The sequence below is a fragment of the Micropterus dolomieu genome, linkage group LG08, assembly GCF_021292245.1.
Source record: "Micropterus dolomieu isolate WLL.071019.BEF.003 ecotype Adirondacks linkage group LG08, ASM2129224v1, whole genome shotgun sequence".
NCBI lineage: Eukaryota > Metazoa > Chordata > Actinopteri > Centrarchiformes > Centrarchidae > Micropterus > Micropterus dolomieu.
The window spans coordinates 14,215,765-14,239,443 of NC_060157.1; the positions used below are offsets into that span (position 1 = coordinate 14,215,765).

At 42.4% G+C, this 23,679-nt stretch overlaps 2 protein-coding genes across 3 annotated transcripts in view; both read left to right on the plus strand.

The window, feature by feature from the left end:
• LOC123975769 overlaps positions 1-22,124 on the plus strand; it is a 42,872-nt gene extending 20,748 nt beyond the window's left edge. Inside the window, exons 3-10 of the mRNA XM_046057503.1 lie at positions 8,356-8,541; positions 10,271-10,325; positions 10,484-10,571; positions 10,673-11,079; positions 11,498-11,674; positions 13,132-13,293; positions 15,169-15,303; positions 18,429-22,124. Coding sequence (XP_045913459.1) covers positions 8,420-8,541; positions 10,271-10,325; positions 10,484-10,571; positions 10,673-11,079; positions 11,498-11,674; positions 13,132-13,293; positions 15,169-15,303; positions 18,429-18,944 — 1,662 coding nt within the window. The 5' untranslated portion in view covers positions 8,356-8,419 and the 3' untranslated portion in view covers positions 18,945-22,124. The remainder of the gene's footprint in view (positions 1-8,355; positions 8,542-10,270; positions 10,326-10,483; positions 10,572-10,672; positions 11,080-11,497; positions 11,675-13,131; positions 13,294-15,168; positions 15,304-18,428) is intronic.
• A 1,055-nt stretch (positions 22,125-23,179) lies between these two features.
• slc2a4rg (SLC2A4 regulator) overlaps positions 23,180-23,679 on the plus strand; it is a 49,616-nt gene continuing 49,116 nt past the window's right edge. The window contains exon 1 of one of the 2 annotated variants that reach the window (XM_046057679.1): positions 23,180-23,668. In XM_046057679.1, coding sequence (XP_045913635.1) covers positions 23,399-23,668 — 270 coding nt within the window. In that variant the 5' untranslated portion in view covers positions 23,180-23,398. The remainder of the gene's footprint in view (positions 23,669-23,679) is intronic. The other variant, XM_046057680.1, reaches the window with a different exon arrangement.

Sequence of the window (23,679 nt, forward strand, 5' to 3'; positions counted from 1 at the left end):
TTGTGTAAAGCCTGTGAAGTGGCATATGCTTAGTTCATTTAATTCATTTATTGAGTAATCACTGTGCTTTACACTCATACACACACACACACACACACTCATATGCAGCAACCCTCATATCTCGGTGGTTTGCTCTATTGTTGCCCTTGATAATAATCACTTTGGTGGATTTGTCCTAATGTGATGACAGAGACTGAAAGCTGCGCTCAGGAACATGACGGGGACATATCGGCCTTGTGAATCTCTGCTACAATTAGGATAATTGCATGGATGCTGGCTTTGTAAATCTAATGTGGAGAGGGAAAAGAGGCTTTTTTGTGGGAGTTTTTATGTGATAAGTGCAGGCAGCAAGTTTACTGTTCTCAGGTGGGGAGGAGCACAAGGTCATAGTGTTGCAGTCAAGACCGCCCAAACTGAGACAAAGTCAAGACCAAGACCAGAGTTTATCGAGACCGAGACAAGACCAAGACTTTTAGGGGCTGAGAGCAGCCGAGACCAAGACCGAGGGAGGGCGGGACTGAGTCAAGACCAAGTCCAGTTCCCTGCATTGCATGGAACACAATAAAATGTGAAACGAGATCATAGGCACTTCTCAAAGTGACACTACAAGGTCATATAGGTCATATGGAGGAGAGTGGAAAGATATATATATATATAAAGGCAGTGGTATGTCAGTCGTCAAACGTAAAACGTAAAACCCTCCGTTGAAAATGTTGCTTAAGTAACCGTATGTAAGTATAATCAGGAAAATGTAGCCTATGAAGTAGTAGTACTCAGTGCAGATAAATGGCGCTTGTGACTGTGATATTATTATATAATATATCAAATAGATTATTATAACTCGTGCATTTCTGTAAGATCAAGATTTTAGTGTTGTAGTTGGTTGATGTGGGGCTCATTTCTAACTATTTTGTATAGGACTGCAACTAATGATTGTTGTCATTATCGGCTGATTGTGTTTCTCCATTAATCGATTGATCGTTTGGTTTGTAAAAAATCTGTGAAATGCTGTCAGAGTCCAAAGTGACACCTTAATGATGTTTATTTTGTCCAACCAATAATGCAAAATTCAAAACTATAGAAAATAAATTAAAACTATTAAAAGGATTAAAATGAAAAAGCATCACATTTGTGAAGACGGAGCCATGAAATAGCTAGGAGCCAGTAGTGGTAGAAAATGGCATGAAAAGAAAAGACTCAAGCAAAGTACAAATATGTACTTAAGTACAGTACTTTAATGTAAATGTACTTAGTTACATTCTTTCTCTCTCTATGTAAGCTGTGTAAAATGAAATCGGTGTAGAATCATGCGTACGTTCAGGTAAAATGTCAGTTCATAATATTGTCTCAGTGCGTGTATGCAAATTAAAACCTCTGCGAGAGTCATAACTTCAAACTCTGACTCATGTGATGTGACCATATTAGAACTGAAAAACCCCCCAACATGGCCTCTCTGGAAATACTTACTTAGTGCAAAAGCATAAATATAGTTCAGGGGAACAGGTTTACTATTTGTTGGATCTGTAATGCATTGAAAATGTAGTTACAACACAATTTGAAAAGGTATCAATTCACCTAAATCACACAAAAAAAAACATGTTTTCTCAGCTAAAGTGCTCTGTGGCCATGAGGCAGATATATTCTTTCTTCTGGGCTGAGGTTTTAAGATACCCATCTCTGAAAAATTCTGCCACTACTCTAATACAAAGGAGTTGAATGGAAGTACATTTATGCCGCTCAAGGTTGGAAAACAGCCCTCGCCTTCAACAGTTTTCATAGGAACTATTTCTTAAGTCGAAAGTAAAGTTCCAATTAAAACTGTCATTATTGAGGCCTCTGGGTTATGGAAGTGAGTAACTGGGGTATTGTTTCAGAAAAGATACAGAAAAGAGTTGGACGTTTCCAAAATTGTTTAATGTTTTGAGCCCTAAAATTTTTATTCTTTCATACACTTTCATTGTATTGAGTTGTTGCCAGAAATGTTAGAGATTTCAAAATTCGATTGATACTGGAAGTTTTTCAGATGGATACTGATATTGATATTTGAGGGTTTTTAAAAAATCCATAAAGGATGTATCAGCAGAAAAAAGAAATTTTACGTGAACATATGACATAAACAAACAGATACGTACTAAGTGGGATATTTTACAGTTTGTCAGTGATCTCTGGTGGACAAACTATGGAATGCTGACACTTTCTTAAGTACCTGCTGCAATCTCTTGTTACATATACATTGATATCTGCACTAAGCTGATATCGGTCGATATAACTCTGATGAGACATATATTGACAGTGTGACATGAAAAATGTTGTCACTCCTATTATTATTATTTGTCTTACTTTGAATTGGGGCATGCTCATCCTCTGCCCTGCTCGTGCTTTGAATCCAAAAAAAACTATAATTTGGGGGCTTGTAAAGATGGGGAGATGTAAACAGAAGTCTAAGATTTAAAATAATACCATCAGGACAAAGCACCGGACCTGGGGTGACTGGGCCTTTTCCGTTGCTGCACCTTCCCTCTTGAACGCACCCCCCCCCCCCCCCCCCCCCCCCCCCCCCCCCCCCCCCCCCCCCCCCCAGCCACATCCGACAGGCTAACTCTACGCCGTCTTTCGAACAGGCCCTCAAAAACCCACCTTTTCAAGACTGCATTCCCCAGTTTACTTCCTTCCCCTCTCTCCCCTCGTCTTCTTTTTTTAACCAATTACTTTCATCTTACCCCCTGTAAAGCATCTTTGAAAAGCGCTAGACAAATCTACTGTATTATTATTAATATTATTATTATTATTGTTATTATTATTATTATTATTATTATTATTATTATTTTTATTATTACGATGACATGGAGTTAAAAGTATCCCGAGTTACCTATTAGCAGTTCTTGTTCACAATGTAGCTGTGGATGTACAGACAGTTATCACTGGATCACTTTGATACTTCAGAAAATGTTTTTCAAATTTTTTTTTTACGTCCATATGCTTCAGTGTGGTAACAACCATACACTTGATGATGAAATTCTCTTTGATGTAGCCTGTCAGTCAGAAGTTAGAGTGCTGTGATTGTGAATTGTTATAAGAGAGCCTCCCAGTACACAAGGATTAGCATGGCAGCTGCACAGATTTCTTTAATTTTAGATGACTGTAGGGAGTTACCTAAGAAATGCTGAGGTTAACCTTAATATACTTCATATACACTCCCAAAAGCCACCCAGTTTATGCTTTGTACAGCATTTGGCTCTGTTCTTATTGAAGTCAGTTCTATTCAGTTATGCTGCTCTTTCAGTAAAAGCTATCCTCTGCAGAAAGCCGGAAACAACATCTCTTGAATACTGAAAGCATTAACAATTTACAACAACTCATGATGTAATTCGAAATGTAACTGTAAATGTAAAATGTTATTCCTGAAACTTTACTGAAATCGGGTTATGCTTATTTTTAAGCATAACCTAAAAAGACAAATGTCCCACTTTTGAAGAAGTGCTGTGATCCGAGTGTAATAGGCAAGAAAACCAGCATTATGCTATTAGGGTCTGTTGAATCCTGTTACTAGAAAAATGTCAGTCATAAGCCGTTTTAATGAATTCGGTCAACATGTAACAAGGTCTGACAGAATGTGTGAAGGATAACATACACTCTTTAAAGAAACATAAAAAAGAAACGGGGTCTGTTTAAGCTGAGACCTGGATATTAAAGATATTAAAACCTCTGATTGTCCTTAGGGCAAATGGAAATTTAGCTGACTTTCTCTCCCACAATCTATTTTAAGAAAACTTGGAGTAGAAACTACAATTAGCTTTTGTTGGGTAGATATTGCATAATAATGAGGCTGCAGAGTCTGTTAGACCCCAGTTGTACATCTGAGGGTTAAAAAGCAGGTTTGTTTGACTTTCCATTGCAAAGCGATTGTGCAATCCAAAGATTGTAGCTAGATTTGCAACAGAAAAATCTAGCGTTTTATGCTGGTGTATGTGTTTTATTTTATTTTCATCTGTGTGTGTGTGTGTGTGTGTGTGTGTGTGTGTGTGTGTGTGTGTGTGTGTGAACTCTGAGACACAGACGAAACCTTCCACCCTGTGGTTGCGCTGCACTGCTGCATCCTGCTTGCTGCTCTGCCAGATCTGCTGCCTGCATCCGCCCCTCAACACGTCTTCGCAGCTCTCACTTTGACCTCATTATCACCATCATTACCATCGGTATTAGTAGCTGCACCCTTCATAATCATCATCACCGTCACCACTGACAGCTTTATTAGAATCATCATCACCGGCAGCAGGCATCGATAGGGCTATCCCCACCCATCGCCATCATTCTCAATATACTGTTATTATCATTGTCATCATTTTACTAATGCTCTGAAATGAAGACAGATGCTGGAATAAACATTCTTGCACCCTAGCTGTGTGTCATTGTCGAGCGTGCTGCATGGGCGTTCATACAGAAACTGCCACTCCTCCTCCGGAGTCTTGTTCACCACTTGTGAGCTTCACAAACTGTTAAGTATGCTGCTAGACATGTGCTCCCATCCTGCATTGTGTTTCGCAGGCGGTTCAGAAACGCACCCCTTGTATGTGTTTCTCCTCTGAATATTTCAGAAGGGGGCTGACAAAATGCAGGCAGTAACAGACCGCTGATGACCTCCTTCTCATCGCCTCCTCTCTCTCTCTCTCTCTCTCTTTCTCTCTGTATCTCTCTCGCTCTGTTCCCCCCTCCCTGTGCTCATCGCACATTCTCCCAGGCTTCCCCGCTATGTCTCTCACAGTCTTCATCTTCTTCGTCTCATCACTCTCTTTTCTCCCTTCCCTCCCCCACTCTTTATCACACCCTCCCCTCCACATTTTTCTTCATAAGTGTGCTCCCCTCTTTCTCTGCCTTCCCCACCGGTTTCTTGCATCTTCTCCCATCCTGTCTGTCCTTTCATCCCACTGATATGCTCCTGTGTCTCATCACCTCTCTCTTACCCTTCCCATCCATTCATCCTCTCCTTCTCGTTTTTGTTGCTCTCTCCACGGCGTTGTGCTCCATCTGCATCTCTGCCTGCCTGTCTGTCCGTCTGTCTGTTCCATAAAGGGCTGTCTGAGGCCTCTGCTCTGCTAATTCATTCGCTGTGCATCGCCTCACATATCTGCAGGGTCAGGCAGACAGACAGCGAGAAAGAGAGAGAGGAAGAGAGGGGATCTAGAGGAAGAGAGAGAGAGGGACCAAGAAAAGAGGACATGGAGGGAGAAAAAAAAGATGCAGTTTTATCTCCAAGAAACAGAAAGCCAGAGCCAGATCCTGTGGTAGTATATTCCACAATCTCTCTCTCTCGTGCGTGCACACACAATATATACAGTAGCTCACCACGACCTCCTTCTGTTCACTGCTTGCTTTGTCATTTGAATCCCTGATGTTCAGCTTTCACTCTAATCTAATACTTTAACCACATTGCTGCCATTGTCTCTGTTTATAAAGGAATGTACAGCGTATGTATAGTGTATTCATGTGTTGCGTTGTTGTGCCTCTGGTGAAATGTGCAGAGCAATGAGTGCAGGTATTGACAGCTGTTCCAAATTCCAAAATGTCTTGTGCTGATGAAGTCAGTAATTGTGAACATATTTGCACCTCAAACTGAACAAATTCTCTGTTCGAGTGACATTTTGGAGGCTCTACTTCAGGGGCCGGTTGCATCCGCTATTTGTAAGCTCAAACGTAGCCTACTTGTAGCATGGATGTTTACTGTGTATGTATACTGTATAATGGAGATGTACGCATCACTAAATAAAATCTGGTTGGACCACACACTTATGTAGAGATTAGTTGTTACCAGATATGTGGGGTTTAGTATCCAAGGACATATCCGGGGACCGAACCCCCAACTTCCAATTAGAGAATCACCCTCTGTACCTATAAACCACAGCCTATATGGACTATGGCCAAATATTTATGTGATGTGATTTTAGATTGCATTTCACAAAACCAACACATATACCTCAGTTTACAAACCTTTATGCCAGTAGAGTTAGCCTAACTAACCAAATAGCATCACTATGCTATTCCGCTCTATTTCTAAACTACATGTGTACTATTACCTCATGTTTCTCCATGTATGCATACTGTATTTAAGTAGGACATTGTAATAAATTTAAAAATAGCTGCTGCAACACAATCCTGGACTCCTTCATTTATATCAACAATTTCTTTGTTTAAATCAGGGCTAACCAGAGGTGGACAAATTATTGAAATCCTTTACTTAAAACACACCAATACCACAATCTATGAATACTCCACTAAAAGTAAACATCCGGCAATCAATATTTTTTTATTTCACATTATTTGTAGTAAAATGCCTCTTGTGAAGAATGATTCCTTTCATTGATTCATTGTTGCAGCCTGGGAGAAGCAATGTTGTTAGTTTGTTTAAAGGAATAGCTCAACAGGAATTATGCTTATTTGCTTTCTTTGTGAGAGTGACATGAGAAGACTGTAGCTCATAATAAAAAAGCAAGATACATCATGTAAAAAAGACACTTAATATGTGTTGGTAGGTGGATGTCTTGGCTTTGGACAGAGCCAGTCTAACTATTTCCCACTTTCTACTTTATGCTAAGCTAGGCTACCGAAAACGTCAATCTAATTGGTTAGCGCTGTTGCTTCACAGCAAGAAGGTCGTGGGCGCTGTACAGTGGCTGCAGAGGATGAATTTCGCTACATGTATGTGTATGTGACAATAAAGTACGTTTAGGTTTAAAAGCCTACACGTTGCTACTCGTTTTGACAAATAAACGCAGGTCTCAATTAAAAGCCTTGTCTGGTTTTTGGATGTATGAAACCTCTTAAAGACTACCAGGACACCTGCTTGAGCTAGTTCTAAGCTGCTTAGATTAGCTGCTTAGCATACACATCGTTAGATTGGTTAGAGTCTCTACAATTCATTGTTTAGTTAATTTTACGGAAACAATAATCACTGAAGTCTTATTCTTTCAGATTTACCGGCATGGTAAAGGAATTAAAGGCCTGTCCCATATAAATGCCTGTCCCAAATATAGGCAGGGTGAGTTCAGTGATTTAAGCAAATAAAAGCCCGGGCTATCCATTTAAGGTTTATGTTAAACATATCTTGACTCCAAATGTATACTTTATGCACAGACATGAAGTTGGTATCCAGGCTTATTTCCCAAAAACTATTCCTTTAAAAACGCTAACACTGCATAGTATCGTATTAATCAGAAATATTTTATTGATATTGAAAGTACAGTACAATACCTACAACTGCCATATAAATCCAGTAAGTAAAAATGACCTCTTTTTCTATCTGAAATATAGGGGAGTGAAAAGTATTCAGTCATGCAAAATGGAAATACTCAAAAACATCAACTATACTCCACAATTGTAGTTAAGTTAACAGTACTTAGTAGTTAACTCGGTAACAATGTTTTTTTTACCTACACAGTTTATATAGAACCCTACGATGTTTTTTCTTTTTCTGTGCTCTGAAATTGTTTTTAGAAGACTGTGCAAGAAATATACAAATCTGTCTAAACTAACCCAATAGTGTAGCAACAGCATGCAAACCTCCTCAGATATAATTTTGTCTGACACGAACTAAATAGTGTGTGTGTGCGTGTATGTGTGTGTGGAGTGGGTGGTTGTTGAGGGTTTATTTGCCCTTGTGTGTCAGAGAGCTAGAAGGACTTGAGGTATAACAGAGGTGAAAGCGCTACCTTGTATGTACAACATCATTACAATGTGTACCACTGTTTGAGCCACTGTTGATTAGCAAAACAAAAGCAAACGTCGTGCCAGAAAATGAAGTGTAGCAGCAGTTGATCTAGTCCTTCTGTCAGTGAGACACTGCTGTGGGTGGCGGCGGCGGGGGGGGGGGGGGGGGGGGGGGGGGGGGGGGGGGGGGGGGGGGGGGGGGGGGGGGGGCTCTGGCTCTGTTGGTTTTTCCTGTTAAACTAACACAAGAATCTCTCTGGCTAGTCAGATGAATGTTACGGCATCATTTGATCTTTTTTTAACAACAAAAAGAAAGAGTGTAATGAAACCTTTTTTGGTGTGCTCGTAGTGGCTGCCTTGTAAGGTGTTCTATTTTCTGTGCATTATTCTCCTTGTGAGTCAAAAATAGAAACTGATATGTCAGAAAGAGACAGTGACAAAAAGCCAGAGGCAAACCAAGCACACACACACACACACACACACAGACACACACACACACACACACACACACACACACACACACACACACACACACACACAGACACACACTTAGCACCTTGCTCTCTGCAGCATTTCTTCACTTTTCTCTTATCTCCCATGTCACTCATATGTTGTATCTTTTTCTATTTCTTTCTTCCTCCGCCCGTATCTCTGCAGGTTTTCCTGTGCAGAGTTTGAGCTCGAGTAGAAGTGAGTGAGTAAGTGAGAGGGAGTGGGTGTCATGGATTACAGGGAAGATGTCGACTCCAACTACAAAAACTTGCTGCTCTTGGGAGCCATCGCAGCAGCATCCGCCTTTGTGGTCACCATCCTTATTGTCCTTGTCTGTGTTGGCTGCCAAAGGTAAGGGGACGGGGTCACGCGACTTGAAATGTGAAGGGGGAAAAAAAGTATGGGGCAGACTGAAATAAGAAAAGAGAACAGCCAGAGTTTTGTCATCTTTGCTGCCAGCTTTCCGTGCCGTCCCAGATCACTCTCATCATCTTACTCCCTTTTTTGATGTGTCTCTACTTCTTCTGAACTCTTCTCCTCCCTCCTTTCTCTTCCCTCTTTCTGTCTTCTCGGGCTCTTTTATCCCTGCTCTGACCAGAGTGGCAGTAATGAATGTTAATGGCTGTGAGTGTCAGATCAGATGAAATGATGCTTACAGGACACTGTGGAGACAGGCCAGAGTCAGTGTGGCCTCACGCCACCCTCTCTTAAGCTGAAACCTCAGCAGGCAAAAGCAATGGAACACCCCGCGGTTTAAAGAGGATCAGACTCTGAGCCAGGCAAGAGCAATGGAACGGCCTACGTTTTTTCTCTCTCTCTCTCTGTCTCTGTCTCTCTCTCTCTCTCTCTCTCTCTCTTTTCAGAACCCTCAGGGACCAATCAGAGGATGCACTGTGGCTTTGTTGCCATGGGATACACAGATAAGGATGTAGAGAAATGTCAAACCGGTTCATGTCATGGAAATAAAACCACATTATTGTTAAGATCTAAAGAATGAAATATATGATCCCCACTGAATGTCAGTGATGTTATGGGGCCGAGCGTATAGCAGTTCACCACTTTGTCATGTACAAATATTATAGATCTTGGACAGAGAGGCCTACTGCTATTGATTTTGTACTGTTTATTTAAAAATTCCCCTCACTGGTTCTTTTAGATTCAAAGGATTCCAGTGAACATCTTGTAAAACTTGCAAAATAATTGATGCCCTTCTTTATACATCTTCATGCCTTCATGTCATTTTTACCGTAAACCCCCTCCTGTGCCATGTTATTATCAACCTCTCCAAGGGGAGCTCTCTTCACATTCTCATGGTGCCCTTGGGGTATCAGGGCCATATGTTTGTATGAATAGGATTGAGTTTCAGCTCACTGGAGGAGACAATAGGTAGCTCTAGTGCCATGGATCTGACACAGCTGACTGTTGTGTTCAGTTATATTTCAAGCAACTTGTATAACTATGTGGTATTTGTATGATTCCCGAACCTGTTTGCAAACCAGAAATTACATCTTTATCGCGACATTGTGTTTTGCAGTGTAGCGATGAGATCTCACATTATATGAGATGCAGCTCCTCAACCCCCAAAGTGAGAGAAAAGGGATGGGATGTAGAATAGTTTTCACGTTCACTCCAGCACCCAGGAGCGTTTGTCTTCTGACACTCTCTCACCATATCAACAGTTTCCTACAGCTACCTCCAGGGATGCACAATGATGCGTAACACTGCACTAGATACAGTTGTTGCACAAGACTAAAACCAGAGGATAGTAAAGCCAAATGGCAAAAGGAGTTAGCACGGAGGAAACTACAAAATAATAATTGTGAGTTTGCTTGGCCTTATTGTGAAAAGACCTAAAAAAAAAAAGAAACACAAAAGTTTCTCAGTGAAGGACATCCTCCGCTTTGGCAAAAACCTGAGTCATGCTGCACTCACTGTTTGACTCGACTCTTGTTATCAACCAAGGACTTTTATGCCCTGACCATAGTCAGATGTTGATAGCATCTATCTGCTCTGAGTGTGTGTATGTTCTCTCTTTGTCCACCGGCTCCCGTTGACCTTCCTCACTTTGATGTTGTGTCAGAAAAAGCAAGAGCAAGCACCCCCCAGCCGGAGAGAAAGGGACATCTGTAAATATGGTGAGACATGCTTTCATTTTACCCCCACCCCCCACCCCCACAGTCTCCATCTCCTTCTGCCCTTTCCCATGTCTCCTCTCTCCCTGAATAGCTGGCTTGTATACACATATACATACATGTGTTTGCGTGCATTAACCTCCATATGTGTGTGACAGCAGGGTTCCCTCCGACACCCAAAACTGAACTCCATGAGCAAATCTGACACCAGGCTGCATGAGATCAATCGCTTTCCCTGCAATGGAAACTGTAAGTGATGAGTGAAGGTGTGTATGTGACAATATATGATATACAACCCTGAGCTGTTGCACAATTTCAGTCGTCTCCTCCTCCTCCTCTTCTCTGTGCAGCTGTTAGTAAGAGCCGTCCGGCCAGTATGGACCTCCTGCTCCTCCACAGTCGGCGCTCCCAGACAGACCTGAGGCCCTCCCATGGGCGCCAGCTTCCCCAGATCCCCACCAGTCCCCAGGGATCTGGCCAGGGAGGAGGAGGGGAAACAGGAGGAGATGGGGGAGGAGGAGGAGGAGGAGGGGAGGCTAGAGACCACACCTACACTGAGGTGGGCATACGGAACAACCCCACCCCAACCCACTGCCTAGATGATGGACTGTATGAAAGTGTAGGTGTCCGGGAAGGTGACACGGGCCCGAAGGTACAGTCGGCTCCACCAACCACATCAGCCAACACTCCGGCTACAGTCAGAACTGCCCAAAGCCCCCCAGCTCAGGCCAACGGAGCTCGCAGTGGGAACGGGAACGTACGTACATACACAAAACTGTAAACTTATATTTTAATTTCAATGTGAATCGCCCCATGGGACTGGCTCCACTCACAGAGCCAGTGGCTCACTGTGCTGCCTGCGGAAAAGGAAAGTCATAGCAGCTGCATTTTAGACCTGCAGATGTAGACGTGTTGATGTCAGGCAAAAAAGTTTAACATTTACCTGCAGGCAATTAGTGTAACAGCTATAACAGTTATTTCTTTGCCTGCAGATGGCATTCATCATCAGCTTGTGTATGTAGGTCTGAAGTGCTGGAGCTGCTGCTGTGAAGTTGGATGACAGTGGCCTGGCCTTGTTTGGGGTGCTTTGCAGATTTGTTTTCAGATATGTGGCAAATCATTTGACATCTGTGGTAATACAAAAAATATGTGTGTTTCTTTGTATTTCCTCACAGGGTGGCAGAGGGAATGGCAGAGGGAATGGCAGAGGGAATGGCACCATTAACGGGCCGATAACAGCTAGAGGTAATGGTACGAGTGGGGTCAACAGGTCGCCTCTGTCTTCGGTCAACTCCCTGGCCATCCAAGATCCAACTGGAGCTGAGTACGCTTCCATACGGAAGTTCAGAAAGGTAACAATTTACATAGATTTTTCAGATGGTGGCTGAAGTAATGCTGTTTTTGTTGATTCAGGTAAATGATTAGTTTGGTTTCATGGAAATATATTTTATCTTACTAAGCCAGACTTGGCTCAACTCATTCCTTAACAATTTCCAACAAGAAGTCCAATGTGTGTGAATAGAAAAATAGAGATGTTGTTGTACTCTGTAGGTAGGCTGTCACACGACATTGTCAAACAAAGAATGGCAGACATCACCTGATGTTTTGTCTGTTGATGGAATATTTAGCTATGTGTGCTGGGGTGAACGGTGATGTTTATCCCTCATGGCATCTGTGATGATATCTATGGCTACTAAAGTAGGTGTTTGTGTAATGTTAATCAGTCTGAAGAATATATGGTAAGATATGGTCAGCTGTGCTTAAAAAGTATTGCCACATCATATTTAAGTGGTAGAGGGTGGTTGGTAGCTAGAGGCCTCACAAGGAAATAACTATCAACAAAGAAAACAGCTAGTGTAATTAACATTTTATTTAAAAGGGGCTTGTCTGGCTCTGAAATTAAGAAGTAGTGAAAATTCACCAAAACTACACAATAACATACAATGCTTCATATTTGCTTTTGTGAACTAATTGGAAAAATAAGTAAGAAAGTAACCAGATAAGTCAACTTTATTTGTATAGTGCTTTTCAGAGACAGGGGTGCTTCACAAAAACAATAACATATAAGAAATCACAGAAGCCACCCGAGCCACATGAAGAAAAAGTGCAAATAAAAGTACAGAATAAATACATAAGATGCAGGCCTGGTGCGTACAGGTTACCCAGATGACTGTCTAAACAGGCATGTCTTTAGCTGCCTTTTCAAAGAAATCTCAGAATCAGCAGACCATAAGGGTGCTGGCAGAGCAGTCCATTAGGTGCTACAGCCTCAAAAGCTTTATCACTACCGGTTTTGGGACAGAAAGCAAATTTTGCTTATTTGACCTAAGAAAAGGAGTTGATGAGTGAGGCGTAGTAGTTCAGCCACATATATGGGAGCCTGACCGTGCAATGCTCTGTAAGTAATAGTGAGAATATCAAACTGGGAGCCAGTGAAGAATCTTTAAAGAGGTAATAGACCGCCTATTTAACCCAGTGAGTTATTGTGTGTGCAATATTCTGGATTGGCTGCAGACAATCAAGGGCTAAGTGATGAGAACAGTGCGTTCCAGTAGTCGATGCGAGATGAGATAAAGGTGTGTACAAGCATTTCTAATTCAGCAGATGAAATGACAGAACCCAGTTTACTAATATTTCTTATTTGGAAGAAACAAGATCTGGTCATCTGCTTCACCTGCTGGTCATTCTGCCGAATGATGAGGACTGATCAAATATTACCCTTAAATTACACAGGTTGGAGTGGACAGCAGAGGAATAAAGCCTCTTAAACTTGATTATGTGGACTTTTTGCTGGTGGTTTTAACATTAGGTTGACAAGACAAACAGGAAGGAGAATAACGGAGGCGACAGCCAGTCAGACAGCCAATCGAGTGTGAGTGATTCACCCTCTGCGGCTCCTCCTCCACTACATCGCAGTCAGGAGTTTCTGCGCAAACCACTGGAGCCGTTTCACCTGCACTCCTTCCCAAAGGTAAAAGGAATCATTGGATCAGTATTGTCTGCATCAACCTAACCAGCTGCCTTGCCAAACTGTAAGTCTGTCTGTTTCCCACCAGAGGGCACCCTCCACAAACAAACAGCTCTATATATGTAGACAGGAGGATTGATATTGGTTTAGTCACTTGATGTCTTTTTATTATATTATAAAATATAATATAATATTTTAATCACATTATAGAGTTGCATGTGCTAGCTGGGATGTATATATAAACAGACAAGGCCACAGTGCAATTCTGAGAGGGAAACAGAGGGACAATGATCGGATGGTGATCAGCCTTTCCGGTGGGTTTGCTGGGACACATACCCAATTTTCGTGTGTGTGCATGGCTATGAGTGTGTGTGTTTGGCAGAGCATTAATCAGGTGACTTTGTCTTTTGTGTTAGTGATTTAAAAAGATTGATAGGTTGTTTAAACAATTTTGTCTTAGCTGTGGATGTCAGCCCATTGTTGACCTGTACTTTTAATCTGCGCTTGCAAAATCCTAGATAGTTTGTGTCTATGTGCATATACAGTATGTGCATGTTTACGCATGTCTGTCTGTGTGTGTGTTTCTTCTGCCCTTCTGCGCTGTGCTGAGCAGCACAGTATTAAACTGGCCAGAGTAAAGAGTGGAAGGATGGATTATGTAAGAACTTGGCAGGCTGCCAGTCTGCCTCTGTATGTGTGTGTGTGTGTTCCTGTTGAATCTATCAGCAAGTCTATCTAGAAACGGCTAACAGGTAGCCAGCAGCCAGTGTTGGGATAAATAATGTTCACATATTGAAGCCATTTACTCTGCCCTGGCTTCTATTACTCAGTCTCACTTCACAGGAGGAGCGTATAAAAGTTTAATCATCCTCAGTCGCATGTGCACATACACCACTACATTCTTTCTAATTGGTTTGTAATTGGTTTTGATCACCAGCAGTGATAAATAATTTACAACAGCACTTTCTTGATTGGTTATTGTTTTATTATTTTTCAGAAAAGGACTTATCTTAGTGAACTTAAACTTATACTCAATGTATCTGTCTGTCATCAGGGTATCTTTGACCGAATCGATCTGCATAAAATCTTGGTTAAAGTCTGTCACAGAGCAAGGAGGAACTGATTAGCTCTTGCTGCAACCGAGCAGGCATCTAGTAATCTTTGAAGTAATGGTTGTTTTAGCCATAAAATATCCAGACTTAATTTTGAAAGGAAATTCTTAATAGCGACCGTAAAATAAAGCTGTGGCAACAAAGGAAATGTAACAAGATGTCAAGTGCATTTGATTCCAGTTAGGAGCTGGTCTCTGACCAGCTGCCAGCTAAACGGATCACTGCACCGCCCACTCTCTTTTTGACAGGGCCACTTGCTGATTCGTTTGTTTGGATCTTGACATGAAAGCTTCCCTTGGAGAGAAGACATAAAACGTAAAAAGCCAGATCATTTTTACCATAGGTGGATATTGTAGAAATAGATACATCTATCATTAAAAAGCTGAAGAAGTGACATTTTTATGACCTTAACCTTGTTTGGTCAGTCATTGTGATTACAGCGGTACTGGCTAAATTTGATAAAAGCAGTCCACATTAATCCCACAGTGTCATCCATACCTGCTCTGACCTTCAAAACAAACATGCTCTCTCTCTGTCTCTCTCTCTCTCTCTCCTTCACACATGCACAATTCGCTTACACATGACTGCTGTTAACCTGTTCAGCAAACATGGAAAATAAAAACTTTTACAACTCAGAGTATGGAAACTTTTACACAAAAAAACTTCCCACACATGTAAAAACTGGTTTCATTGTGCGATTAGATAAAGACTTCCGGATCATAATTGCAATACTCACCTGAGCTCCTCCATTGATTTTGTTTTCCAGGAGGCAGTGTTCATGGGCAACGGGGAGCAGTACATCTGGAAGCCTCCAGAGGAAGATGAAATTATCACCTTACACCCACCTCCACTCCACGGAGAGAACGGACAGGGGCACCCATCGCCCCCAACTGCAAAGGAGGTAGTATATGTATGTGTGTGTGTGTGTGTGTGTGTGTGTGTGTGTGTGTGTGTGTGTGATGGTAGCTGGAAGGAGGGGCCACTCCACAGGGGACTGGAAGGACTACAGGCAGACGGATAGACGGGCATGTCTCTGATTTGTGGCTGCTGTGTTTACCGATTGGGGCGCCTGTTTGATTGGGCACGCCGTCATAACACTACTGCCCTGTGACCTGCCTGTCATGCAAGGTTTCTGCATACAGCCAGAGGTTACGTTTCACAGATCCAGCACGCCCAACCCCCTGCCTGAACCTTGACCCCAATCTCCCAACCCCCCTACTCATCTATCTGTCTCACACAACTCACCAGATGAATCGAACACAAGTATCACCTGCTGCCGAATAATTCAGTATCACTTTGCATTCATAGACATGTTTGTTAAAGGTTAGCTTACGCAGACAGAATGCGATCAGCTGTCACTGGGATGGAGGCTACAAACTGACCTATATATATATATATATATATATATAGCAGAGAGTATGTCTGGTGCCCCGAGGAAGAGGTCTGCACTTGCCAATCACGTCACATACCCCACCACATGTGCTTCCACTCTCCACCCCAACTCCTTCACTCTCAGTCTTCCTTTCTTCGCTCTCAGCCAGACACAGTACATACATACTGAGACTTACAAGCGGTTGGGGAACTTTTGTCAAACCTGAGTAAATGGAGGTGTGTCCCTAAAATAGACCACTATCTATTATTAGTGTTTGACTGAACTTCTCTTTTTTCATTGTCATCTTCATCAGCTCAGGGCAGTCTTTTTTTCCATGTCAGTAACTTTAAGTCTAATTTTGAGGCAGAAACAAAACTTCACGCAGCTTGTGATTAACGTATAGGTGTGTTGTTCACAGGATGTAATAAAAGATAATCTAAATGGACAAAAAAATGAATGGATAGTTTTATTTATTCTGGGGCGTGTAAAACAACAGTCCTGACAAGTTTGAATCTGTAAATTTCTTGTCTCAGTTCTCAGCCAACGAGTTTGGATCCTGTATATGGAGATTATAGGGTTAAGTCCCTGCTGTTTGACTCATGAGTTAAACTGCTCCTCTGCAAATCAGACTGATACACAGAGCAGCTGGCCTTGACTGCATTCTGCGATCTCTCTCTCTTTATTTATTTTTCTTTCTTTAAAACTTACAATCTTCCTTGATTTTTTTTTTAGGGGGGGGGTTGCTTTTCCAAGCCTTTTTGTCTCCCTTAGTTGCTGTGTTTTTCTATCTGAGAGTGTGTGTTTGCCTTAATATGCCCAGATACTTTTTATCCTCTGGAGTTTGTCTATTGCAGCCGTCATAAGGTGTTGAGTTTCCACTCCCACCTAAATCTCCTCCCCTCCTCTGGCACTCTCTCCATCTGCTCCACTCCCTTCGTGGCTATTAGGAGGCGCTGCCTTCCTCAACCAATCACGTTGCACAAAGCATGTCTTACCAGTTGAATATTAACTGCTAGTAGACCGTTTGGAAACCTGTGCGATGTTTTCTATTCAAAATGTTGATCACACACAGATGCATCAGTCATGCATACTGTTGTGTTTCCATGGATAATCAGTGTGTGCTGAAATAAAATGCAGCTAAAGCAGTATCAGAAAAGACACACCAGAAAAGGAGCACAGGCAGAGGGGAGGAAAAAAGAAAACATACAATGCACAGGCTTCCTCAACAGCTGCAGCCCAGTTTTGAAATCCCCATCATCTTGTGACTTCCTTCCTCTGCTGCACAGAGCTGCAAATTCTGTGTGCACAAATACACACATACACACACCCCACACATTGTGTGCACACACTTCTAGCATACGCCAGGGTCTTTGTTTATCCAAAAAGGTCACACAAGAGATTCGTGGGGGCAGGGTGTATGTGTCGCTCAAGGTCTGTCGGGGAAAGAAAGAGAGAAATATTAAAGTTAAAGTGGTTTGCAATTGAATTATATCTCCCATGTTTAATTAATGTTATATTTTGTCTGTAAGACATATAAAGTAAAGGTGCCATGAAAGTAAAAGCAAGTTAAGCTCACAAACACGGAAAACAGAGTCTTGCCTTTTGTCTCTGTGCTCTCAGGTTTCAGTTTTTTTGGGAGCGGAACAAAAACAAGGTTAATCTCCGAGTGTGTGTGGGAGAGAAGAGTTTGCATAGCCAGTGTTTCTCAGGTCCACTCGAGCAGAGCTGCTGGTCTGGGTGTGAACACGGAAGGCAAACATTACCACGTCCCACAATCCTTAGCTCTTGTGCTTCGCTTGTGGAATTTTGACACAGAAATGCCAAAGGTCACAGCACTGGTTTATCCAAATTCCCCACAAGACCTCACACATGCCTTTCCGTTGTCAGTCCTAGATATTACAAATCTTACACGCTTTACTGTAACCTTGCACATAAAGTAAACAAACATGCAGATGCTGTATGAGTTACCACCACATGCATTCACATCACTACACTTCAAAACATGTACATACGTCTCATTAAAAGCAAATGAGATGTGAGCAAAGTCCGTCAGCGAACACCACTTAGCAGGGTTTTTTTTTTTTTGCGAGTTGGCTGTCGTCCAGATCTTTCACACCATACCCCGCTGTACTGTTGCCAAAGCAGTTGTGGTGAAATTTTAACAGGTCCATCCACTGCAAAGCTAACTCTGTCTATCTGCCTAGACCTCAACAGACTGATAACACAGTTTACTCTGTCTTATCCTATCCCCGTTAAAATAGGTCAGGTTACAGCACAGAGCGAGCTCTGTCAACACATGCGCAAACTACTGTGCTCACACCCACACAATGAATGCTAACACATTCATTTTGCTCACACCAAATTAGCAGCGTTGTATGTTTACTTTCATGTTCACATATTATGTCTTTATGTCTGGCATACTTACAAACATACATAAATATAGGAAGTACTCTTCTTAAGGTGAGAAACATGTGATAGACTTCATTTAAATCCCAGCACAGTACCGCATGTGTATGCTATGAATCAGTTGTGGTTATAGACAATTATAGAAACAAACCTTGAATGAAGGAACAGTCCCCTTCTAATTCAGGAGCTGTCACCCATAGACTGTAGGATATAATTGACACCTGCTCTCCTCCTGTGTGCGTTCTCAGATAGCAGACACCTACTCCATCGTGTGTAAAACCCAGAAGAAGAAACCACCTATGGAAAACAACGGAGCAAAGACCCTCCCACGCTCCTTTGGTGGAGAGAGAGGAAACGCAGGTTCAAGGGGCCGAGGCCGAGGAGTCCAGGGCCCGACGCGTTCCCAGGAGGAGCCCTGCTACGAGCCGGTAGGAGACAGGTCCTGGCCCACATGTGCAGTGGCCGAGTCTGACCCCGCGTATGCTACTATCGACACCCACCGGAAACGTGAGCCAGCAGGAAACAATAACAGCACAGTTGGGGGTAATGCCACTCTGAAGAGGAAGAAGCAGACACCGCAGCAGCCGACAGCCCCAACGGCACCTCAGGGCTCAGGACCCACTGCCCTGCCTGCTAGAGGCCTGCCTGGTGGGGAAAACTTCTATGAGACCATCAGCGATGTGAAACAAGGGGCCAACAGCTCCAGCACCACCACCATCTTCACTTTCAATGATGGGATGGAGATGTATGTCACTGGCCTGTAGCTGGCTGGCAGGCAGAAAGGGACCAGAACCCACTGGTACAGAGTCATGAAAGGGACCCTCCTGTTCACCGGCCAACAGGTTGCTGTACATAGGTAAAAGGCCCTCAATAGACAAACAATATGAGGATCCATTTTGTGATGACATCAGGTACAAACAGGGTCTTAATCCAGGTTCAGACTCCCTTGATTGGTCTGTACTTCAGAACCAGCCTAAGTCTAGTCCAGCCCATATATGGACCAAATATGTTTTAACTCAAAAAAAATTAAAAGATAAGAAAACTGGAATATACATCTTCAACCTACTGTGTCACTGACCATACTCACCTGTTTGTGCATCATTTTCCATAATATCTTTATTTTTATATGAACACTGTACTCTTTAAAGAGTATGTAACACACTTTAATATATATATAGATATATATAAAAATACAAAAATGTGCATGCATTGTGCAAACACACACCTATAAATAAACAGTAGCAAGGAAACTTCGTTTGTTAGGAATATGAAGCCCACTGTTAGCTAATGCCAGCCACACACACACACACACACACACACACACACACCTCATCTTTGGGGGACTTATGTAATATAAGCAGATGGATGTCAGAGATTTGCGGTGCTTAGCTCTCCCTAAGCAAACATCTGAAACAGGTTCTCTGTGCGCACTGGCCTGTTGCCTGGCAGGCAGCATTGTGGTGCTTCGTTTAAACATAGGCCTGTAAGTCTATAGTTAGGCTTGTAGTAATAGTAATAGCGTAGGCTATAGTCCCCACTTCACAATTACCATCAGTGTGCCCTCAACAGTTATCGACATCCCTCATGATAACTATAAAAAGTGCGTTTTGATCAGTAATGTAACTTTCAAATAACATTACTTAACAATCTACAGTCAGATTTAACATCTGTAGCCAGAAGCATGATGACATACCCCAACACACCGACACACAGATACACACATACTTGGCAGAGTTATGCAGGGTAAGGCAATCAGGTCAGGGGCATTGAGTGGGTTGAGTAAGAATTTCCCCAGAGTGATATGGGTGACAGATTTCACAGTGAAAGACCTTTACTGTATTACCATAAATTAATATAATTGAAATGAAACAAGTGAGAGAAGAATATTTTCAAAAATAAGGAAGCGAAAGAGTGTCCAAAATAACACAGGATGCTTCATCCTGTGCAGTTAGTATGTCTTGTCCTTTGGGCGCTGTAAACCTCTGATTTTATGACCATTATAATTTTGCACTGGACAGCTGCGGGACTGGTCGGCTTAATTGTGCATTAACGTGCTGTAAATGGCATTTCCAAGCACAGTTCTGATTCGCTCTCTGGTCTCAAGTCAAAGCCAGAGCTCCCCATAGCTCACCAGACTTAAGTCTGGTGGTTCAAATAGCTACAGAGGGCTTGGAATCCAAGGAAAATAAAGAGCTGGGCAAAAAAAATTACCAGCTAGTGTCCTTTGGAAGGTTGCCCCTCGCCCTTTCCCCACCCGCGTCTCCAGCCCCAGCACTGAGTTCTCTTCCATTGTAAACAATGTCTTTCCCATGCAGCTTTGGGGAGCATTAGAAAAGAAAGAAGAGAGGAAGAAAACAAATCATTGGAGGCTTAATAAATAGGCATAAAGATAAGAGGGGAAGAGGCATACAAACTCCTCACAGGCTGAGAGATGGAGGATGCATTAGAATGAGCTCGCTGGGAGACAACAATGCAAAGAGAAGACGGGTTTAGAAAAGTTAGTAATATAAATGTATAAATGCTACTGTGTCAGAAAGTATGTAAAAACAAATACACTCTGTATGTCAATGCACTGTTTTTTTTCCTCTTACCTACTGACAATACCATTGGTTGAATAGCTCATGCCACTGCCATGAAAACAATACATTTATGTTGTTGGTGCAATTTTTTCCTGCTTGATCAAAAAAGTGCATGCTTTTATATATGGAGATGAAAACAAATATTGTGGTACTTAATTGATCTCTTGTTTGTTAATCTTTTCTGTTGTGATGCAAAGCAGCATTCCTTTTTTGTTGTTGTTTTGTTTTTACCAAAGCAACAACTTGTTGGAGGAGGATGAGGGGAGAGAAATAGAAAGACAGAGAGAAGCCGCTGGGAGTTTAGAGCAGAGCGTTGTTTATCCTCTGCTCTGGGGGAGCAAGAAAGAGCAATAGAGGTTAGGAGGGAGGAGAACAACAGCCAGAATAAAGCTGGATGAGGATCACTGCAAATGGACACAGACCCAAAGGACCCTCCTCCTTCTGATGTGTTTGTGTGCCAGCACATACACACACACACACACACACATACAGCGGCACACATACACACTGCAACCTTGAGCCATGTGCGTTTCCAGTTTAGGGGAGGAAGCACATTTTGCTTCCACTTGGTCAGCCCTTGCATATATTCCCTCCCCCAGCTGTGTTCAACCACCAGTAACTGACACAGACCTCTCTTTTCTCTGCTTCACCTCTCCCCCTCGCTGTGCAGGGGAGGGGCCTTTGATGTCCAGTTCTGAGGGACTCAGGGAGTGATTTGAGGGGGGAGGGGCAGAGGACCCCAGTCAGATAATAACAATGCACCAATGGCTCAACTACTGCCTGATATGAGAAATGGCTAACAGCTGAGGCGCTTAACAAGCTCTGCTGAGGCTTCCCTTAGACAATGCTGGCTGGAAATCGCTATCACACTTAATCCTTCTTCCCTGGCTGTCACTTTATGTGTCACATTTTCTTTATCCTGAGAGAAAAGCACTGATCGGATATATTTTGTTGAACACTGTTACACACTGATCAAGACAGATGTTCATTGCACAAACGGATACAGTATGATGATGTAAATGTGTAAAATACTCTGTTGCTGTTCTGATGTTGTTCCAATGTAACATACAGTATATATGTTGACAAAAAAAAGATGGTTATCACAGACACGTTGTTCTTTGTGGATGCAAAATGTTTCATGCTTTCCATGCAGATACAGATGCTGTTTGTTAATTGTCTTCAGATATAATCATGGGCCAATACTGCTGTGACAGCTGTAGCCAATGTTGTCTGTTCTTAAAGCACAGGGTTTAGTTTAAAAATAATAAATATAATAAAATATAGTGTGACAGTGCAGATATGCAAAAGATTGTAATGTTTTATATTAACCTTCATAAAATATTAAAGTGAGTTTTTACTTTTCTAATAAAGTGGCACATTATAATGTGTGTTTGTCTTTTGCCTGTAGTCTTGTGGCTTTGTACAGGGTATCAAACTAGGCAGCACTACAGCATCAGTTGTTAAGGCTCTGTAGCAGCCTCACTGTAGCTTGCAATGAATGCAGCTTTCAATAAAATGTGTTTTCGTAAAAACAAGCAATAACCAGAAATGTCTGGGCTCTTTAGGCTTTAGGTTAGATAGAGGCATTCAGGTGCCTCCAACAACTGAAATAAAAAGAAAACAAATGGCAATATAGCTTATCTTTAAATAATAACTTTTCTTTGATCATGTTTATGTATTCCACATTTCCACCAAGCACTACAGTTCGAGGCCATGAAGTACAATCAAGTAATTTATCAAACAAACCCCACTATCACCATAGATTTAAAACAAGTACAAATCTGTGACGGTCTAATGAAACTGAACCTTGCTTCAAAAACCTCAGTATGACTGCAGGGCTATCTTCTTCGAATGCATTATTTTTTGCACAGGGGTTGATGATATTGTGTCCAGACACTATTCTATTCATTTTACATTATAACTAGGCTACATGATATGAATAGCTGACACTTATCTACTGATACAGGGGTTTATAACTTTATAACTTTGATCACGTGCCGCTGGTCAATCTGACCAAAGATGTTCATTTCATCGATAATAACCCGCTTGTAAAGTACGGCTTGTACGAGTGAAATATGACCCACTGAATCCCCATTTGATTAGCAAAAAATATAAATGCGCAGTTTGCAGGTTGAGGCCTGCAGGGTGTCTCTCTGCTGCTCTCCCTAGCTTGCCTCGCAGACCGGCTCTTCGTCGTCGACAAACACCGGCCGGTAAACTGTAGACACGCCCCCTTCTCTCTTCCACCCACATTACTAGGATAAGAAAAACAAATGATTGACACACAAAAAATGGCCAATCACGGGCCGCCTCGCCGTGGACGCGTGCCAAAGTGTAATGTTTATGTGTGCAGCGGACCAATAGGAGTGAAGTGGAGGGGGCGTGGCATTCTTTTGGAGGAAAGAGGCAAAACAATCTTTTATCCTCCTGACCGGGCGGCTTTTTGGATACCCTCCTGGGTAGTGGTGGTAGCGGCGGCGGTGGAAAACTTTACGTGTAGACTAGGGTAGAAGTTAAGACACAGGCAGTACCTATCACCTCGCGACAATCCTGATAAATGTATCTAACTCCAGCAATTTGCACTAAAATCTATAGAAAGCTGGTTTTCTTTCTTTAGTCTCCACTCGCCCTGTCTGACTATGGATTCCAGATATATGGTGGACAAATCGTCGGTTGGGACAAGGGTCGGTGGTGGGGATTTTAACTGCCGGGCAGGCCGCTCCGTGCTCCGCGACACCCGGGTCCCCACGGTAGAGACTAACAGTCCCGTGCTGGCGTACCAAAACGGGCCCATTCTTTACAAATTTGTAATGGACGGCGGCTCAGTGGCGGAGGTTAAAAGGGAGATAACCTCTCCTAAAGGGAACGGACTTTCTCCAGGTGGTCGAATATTGCACGACGTGGAAAAAGTAAGTGCAGT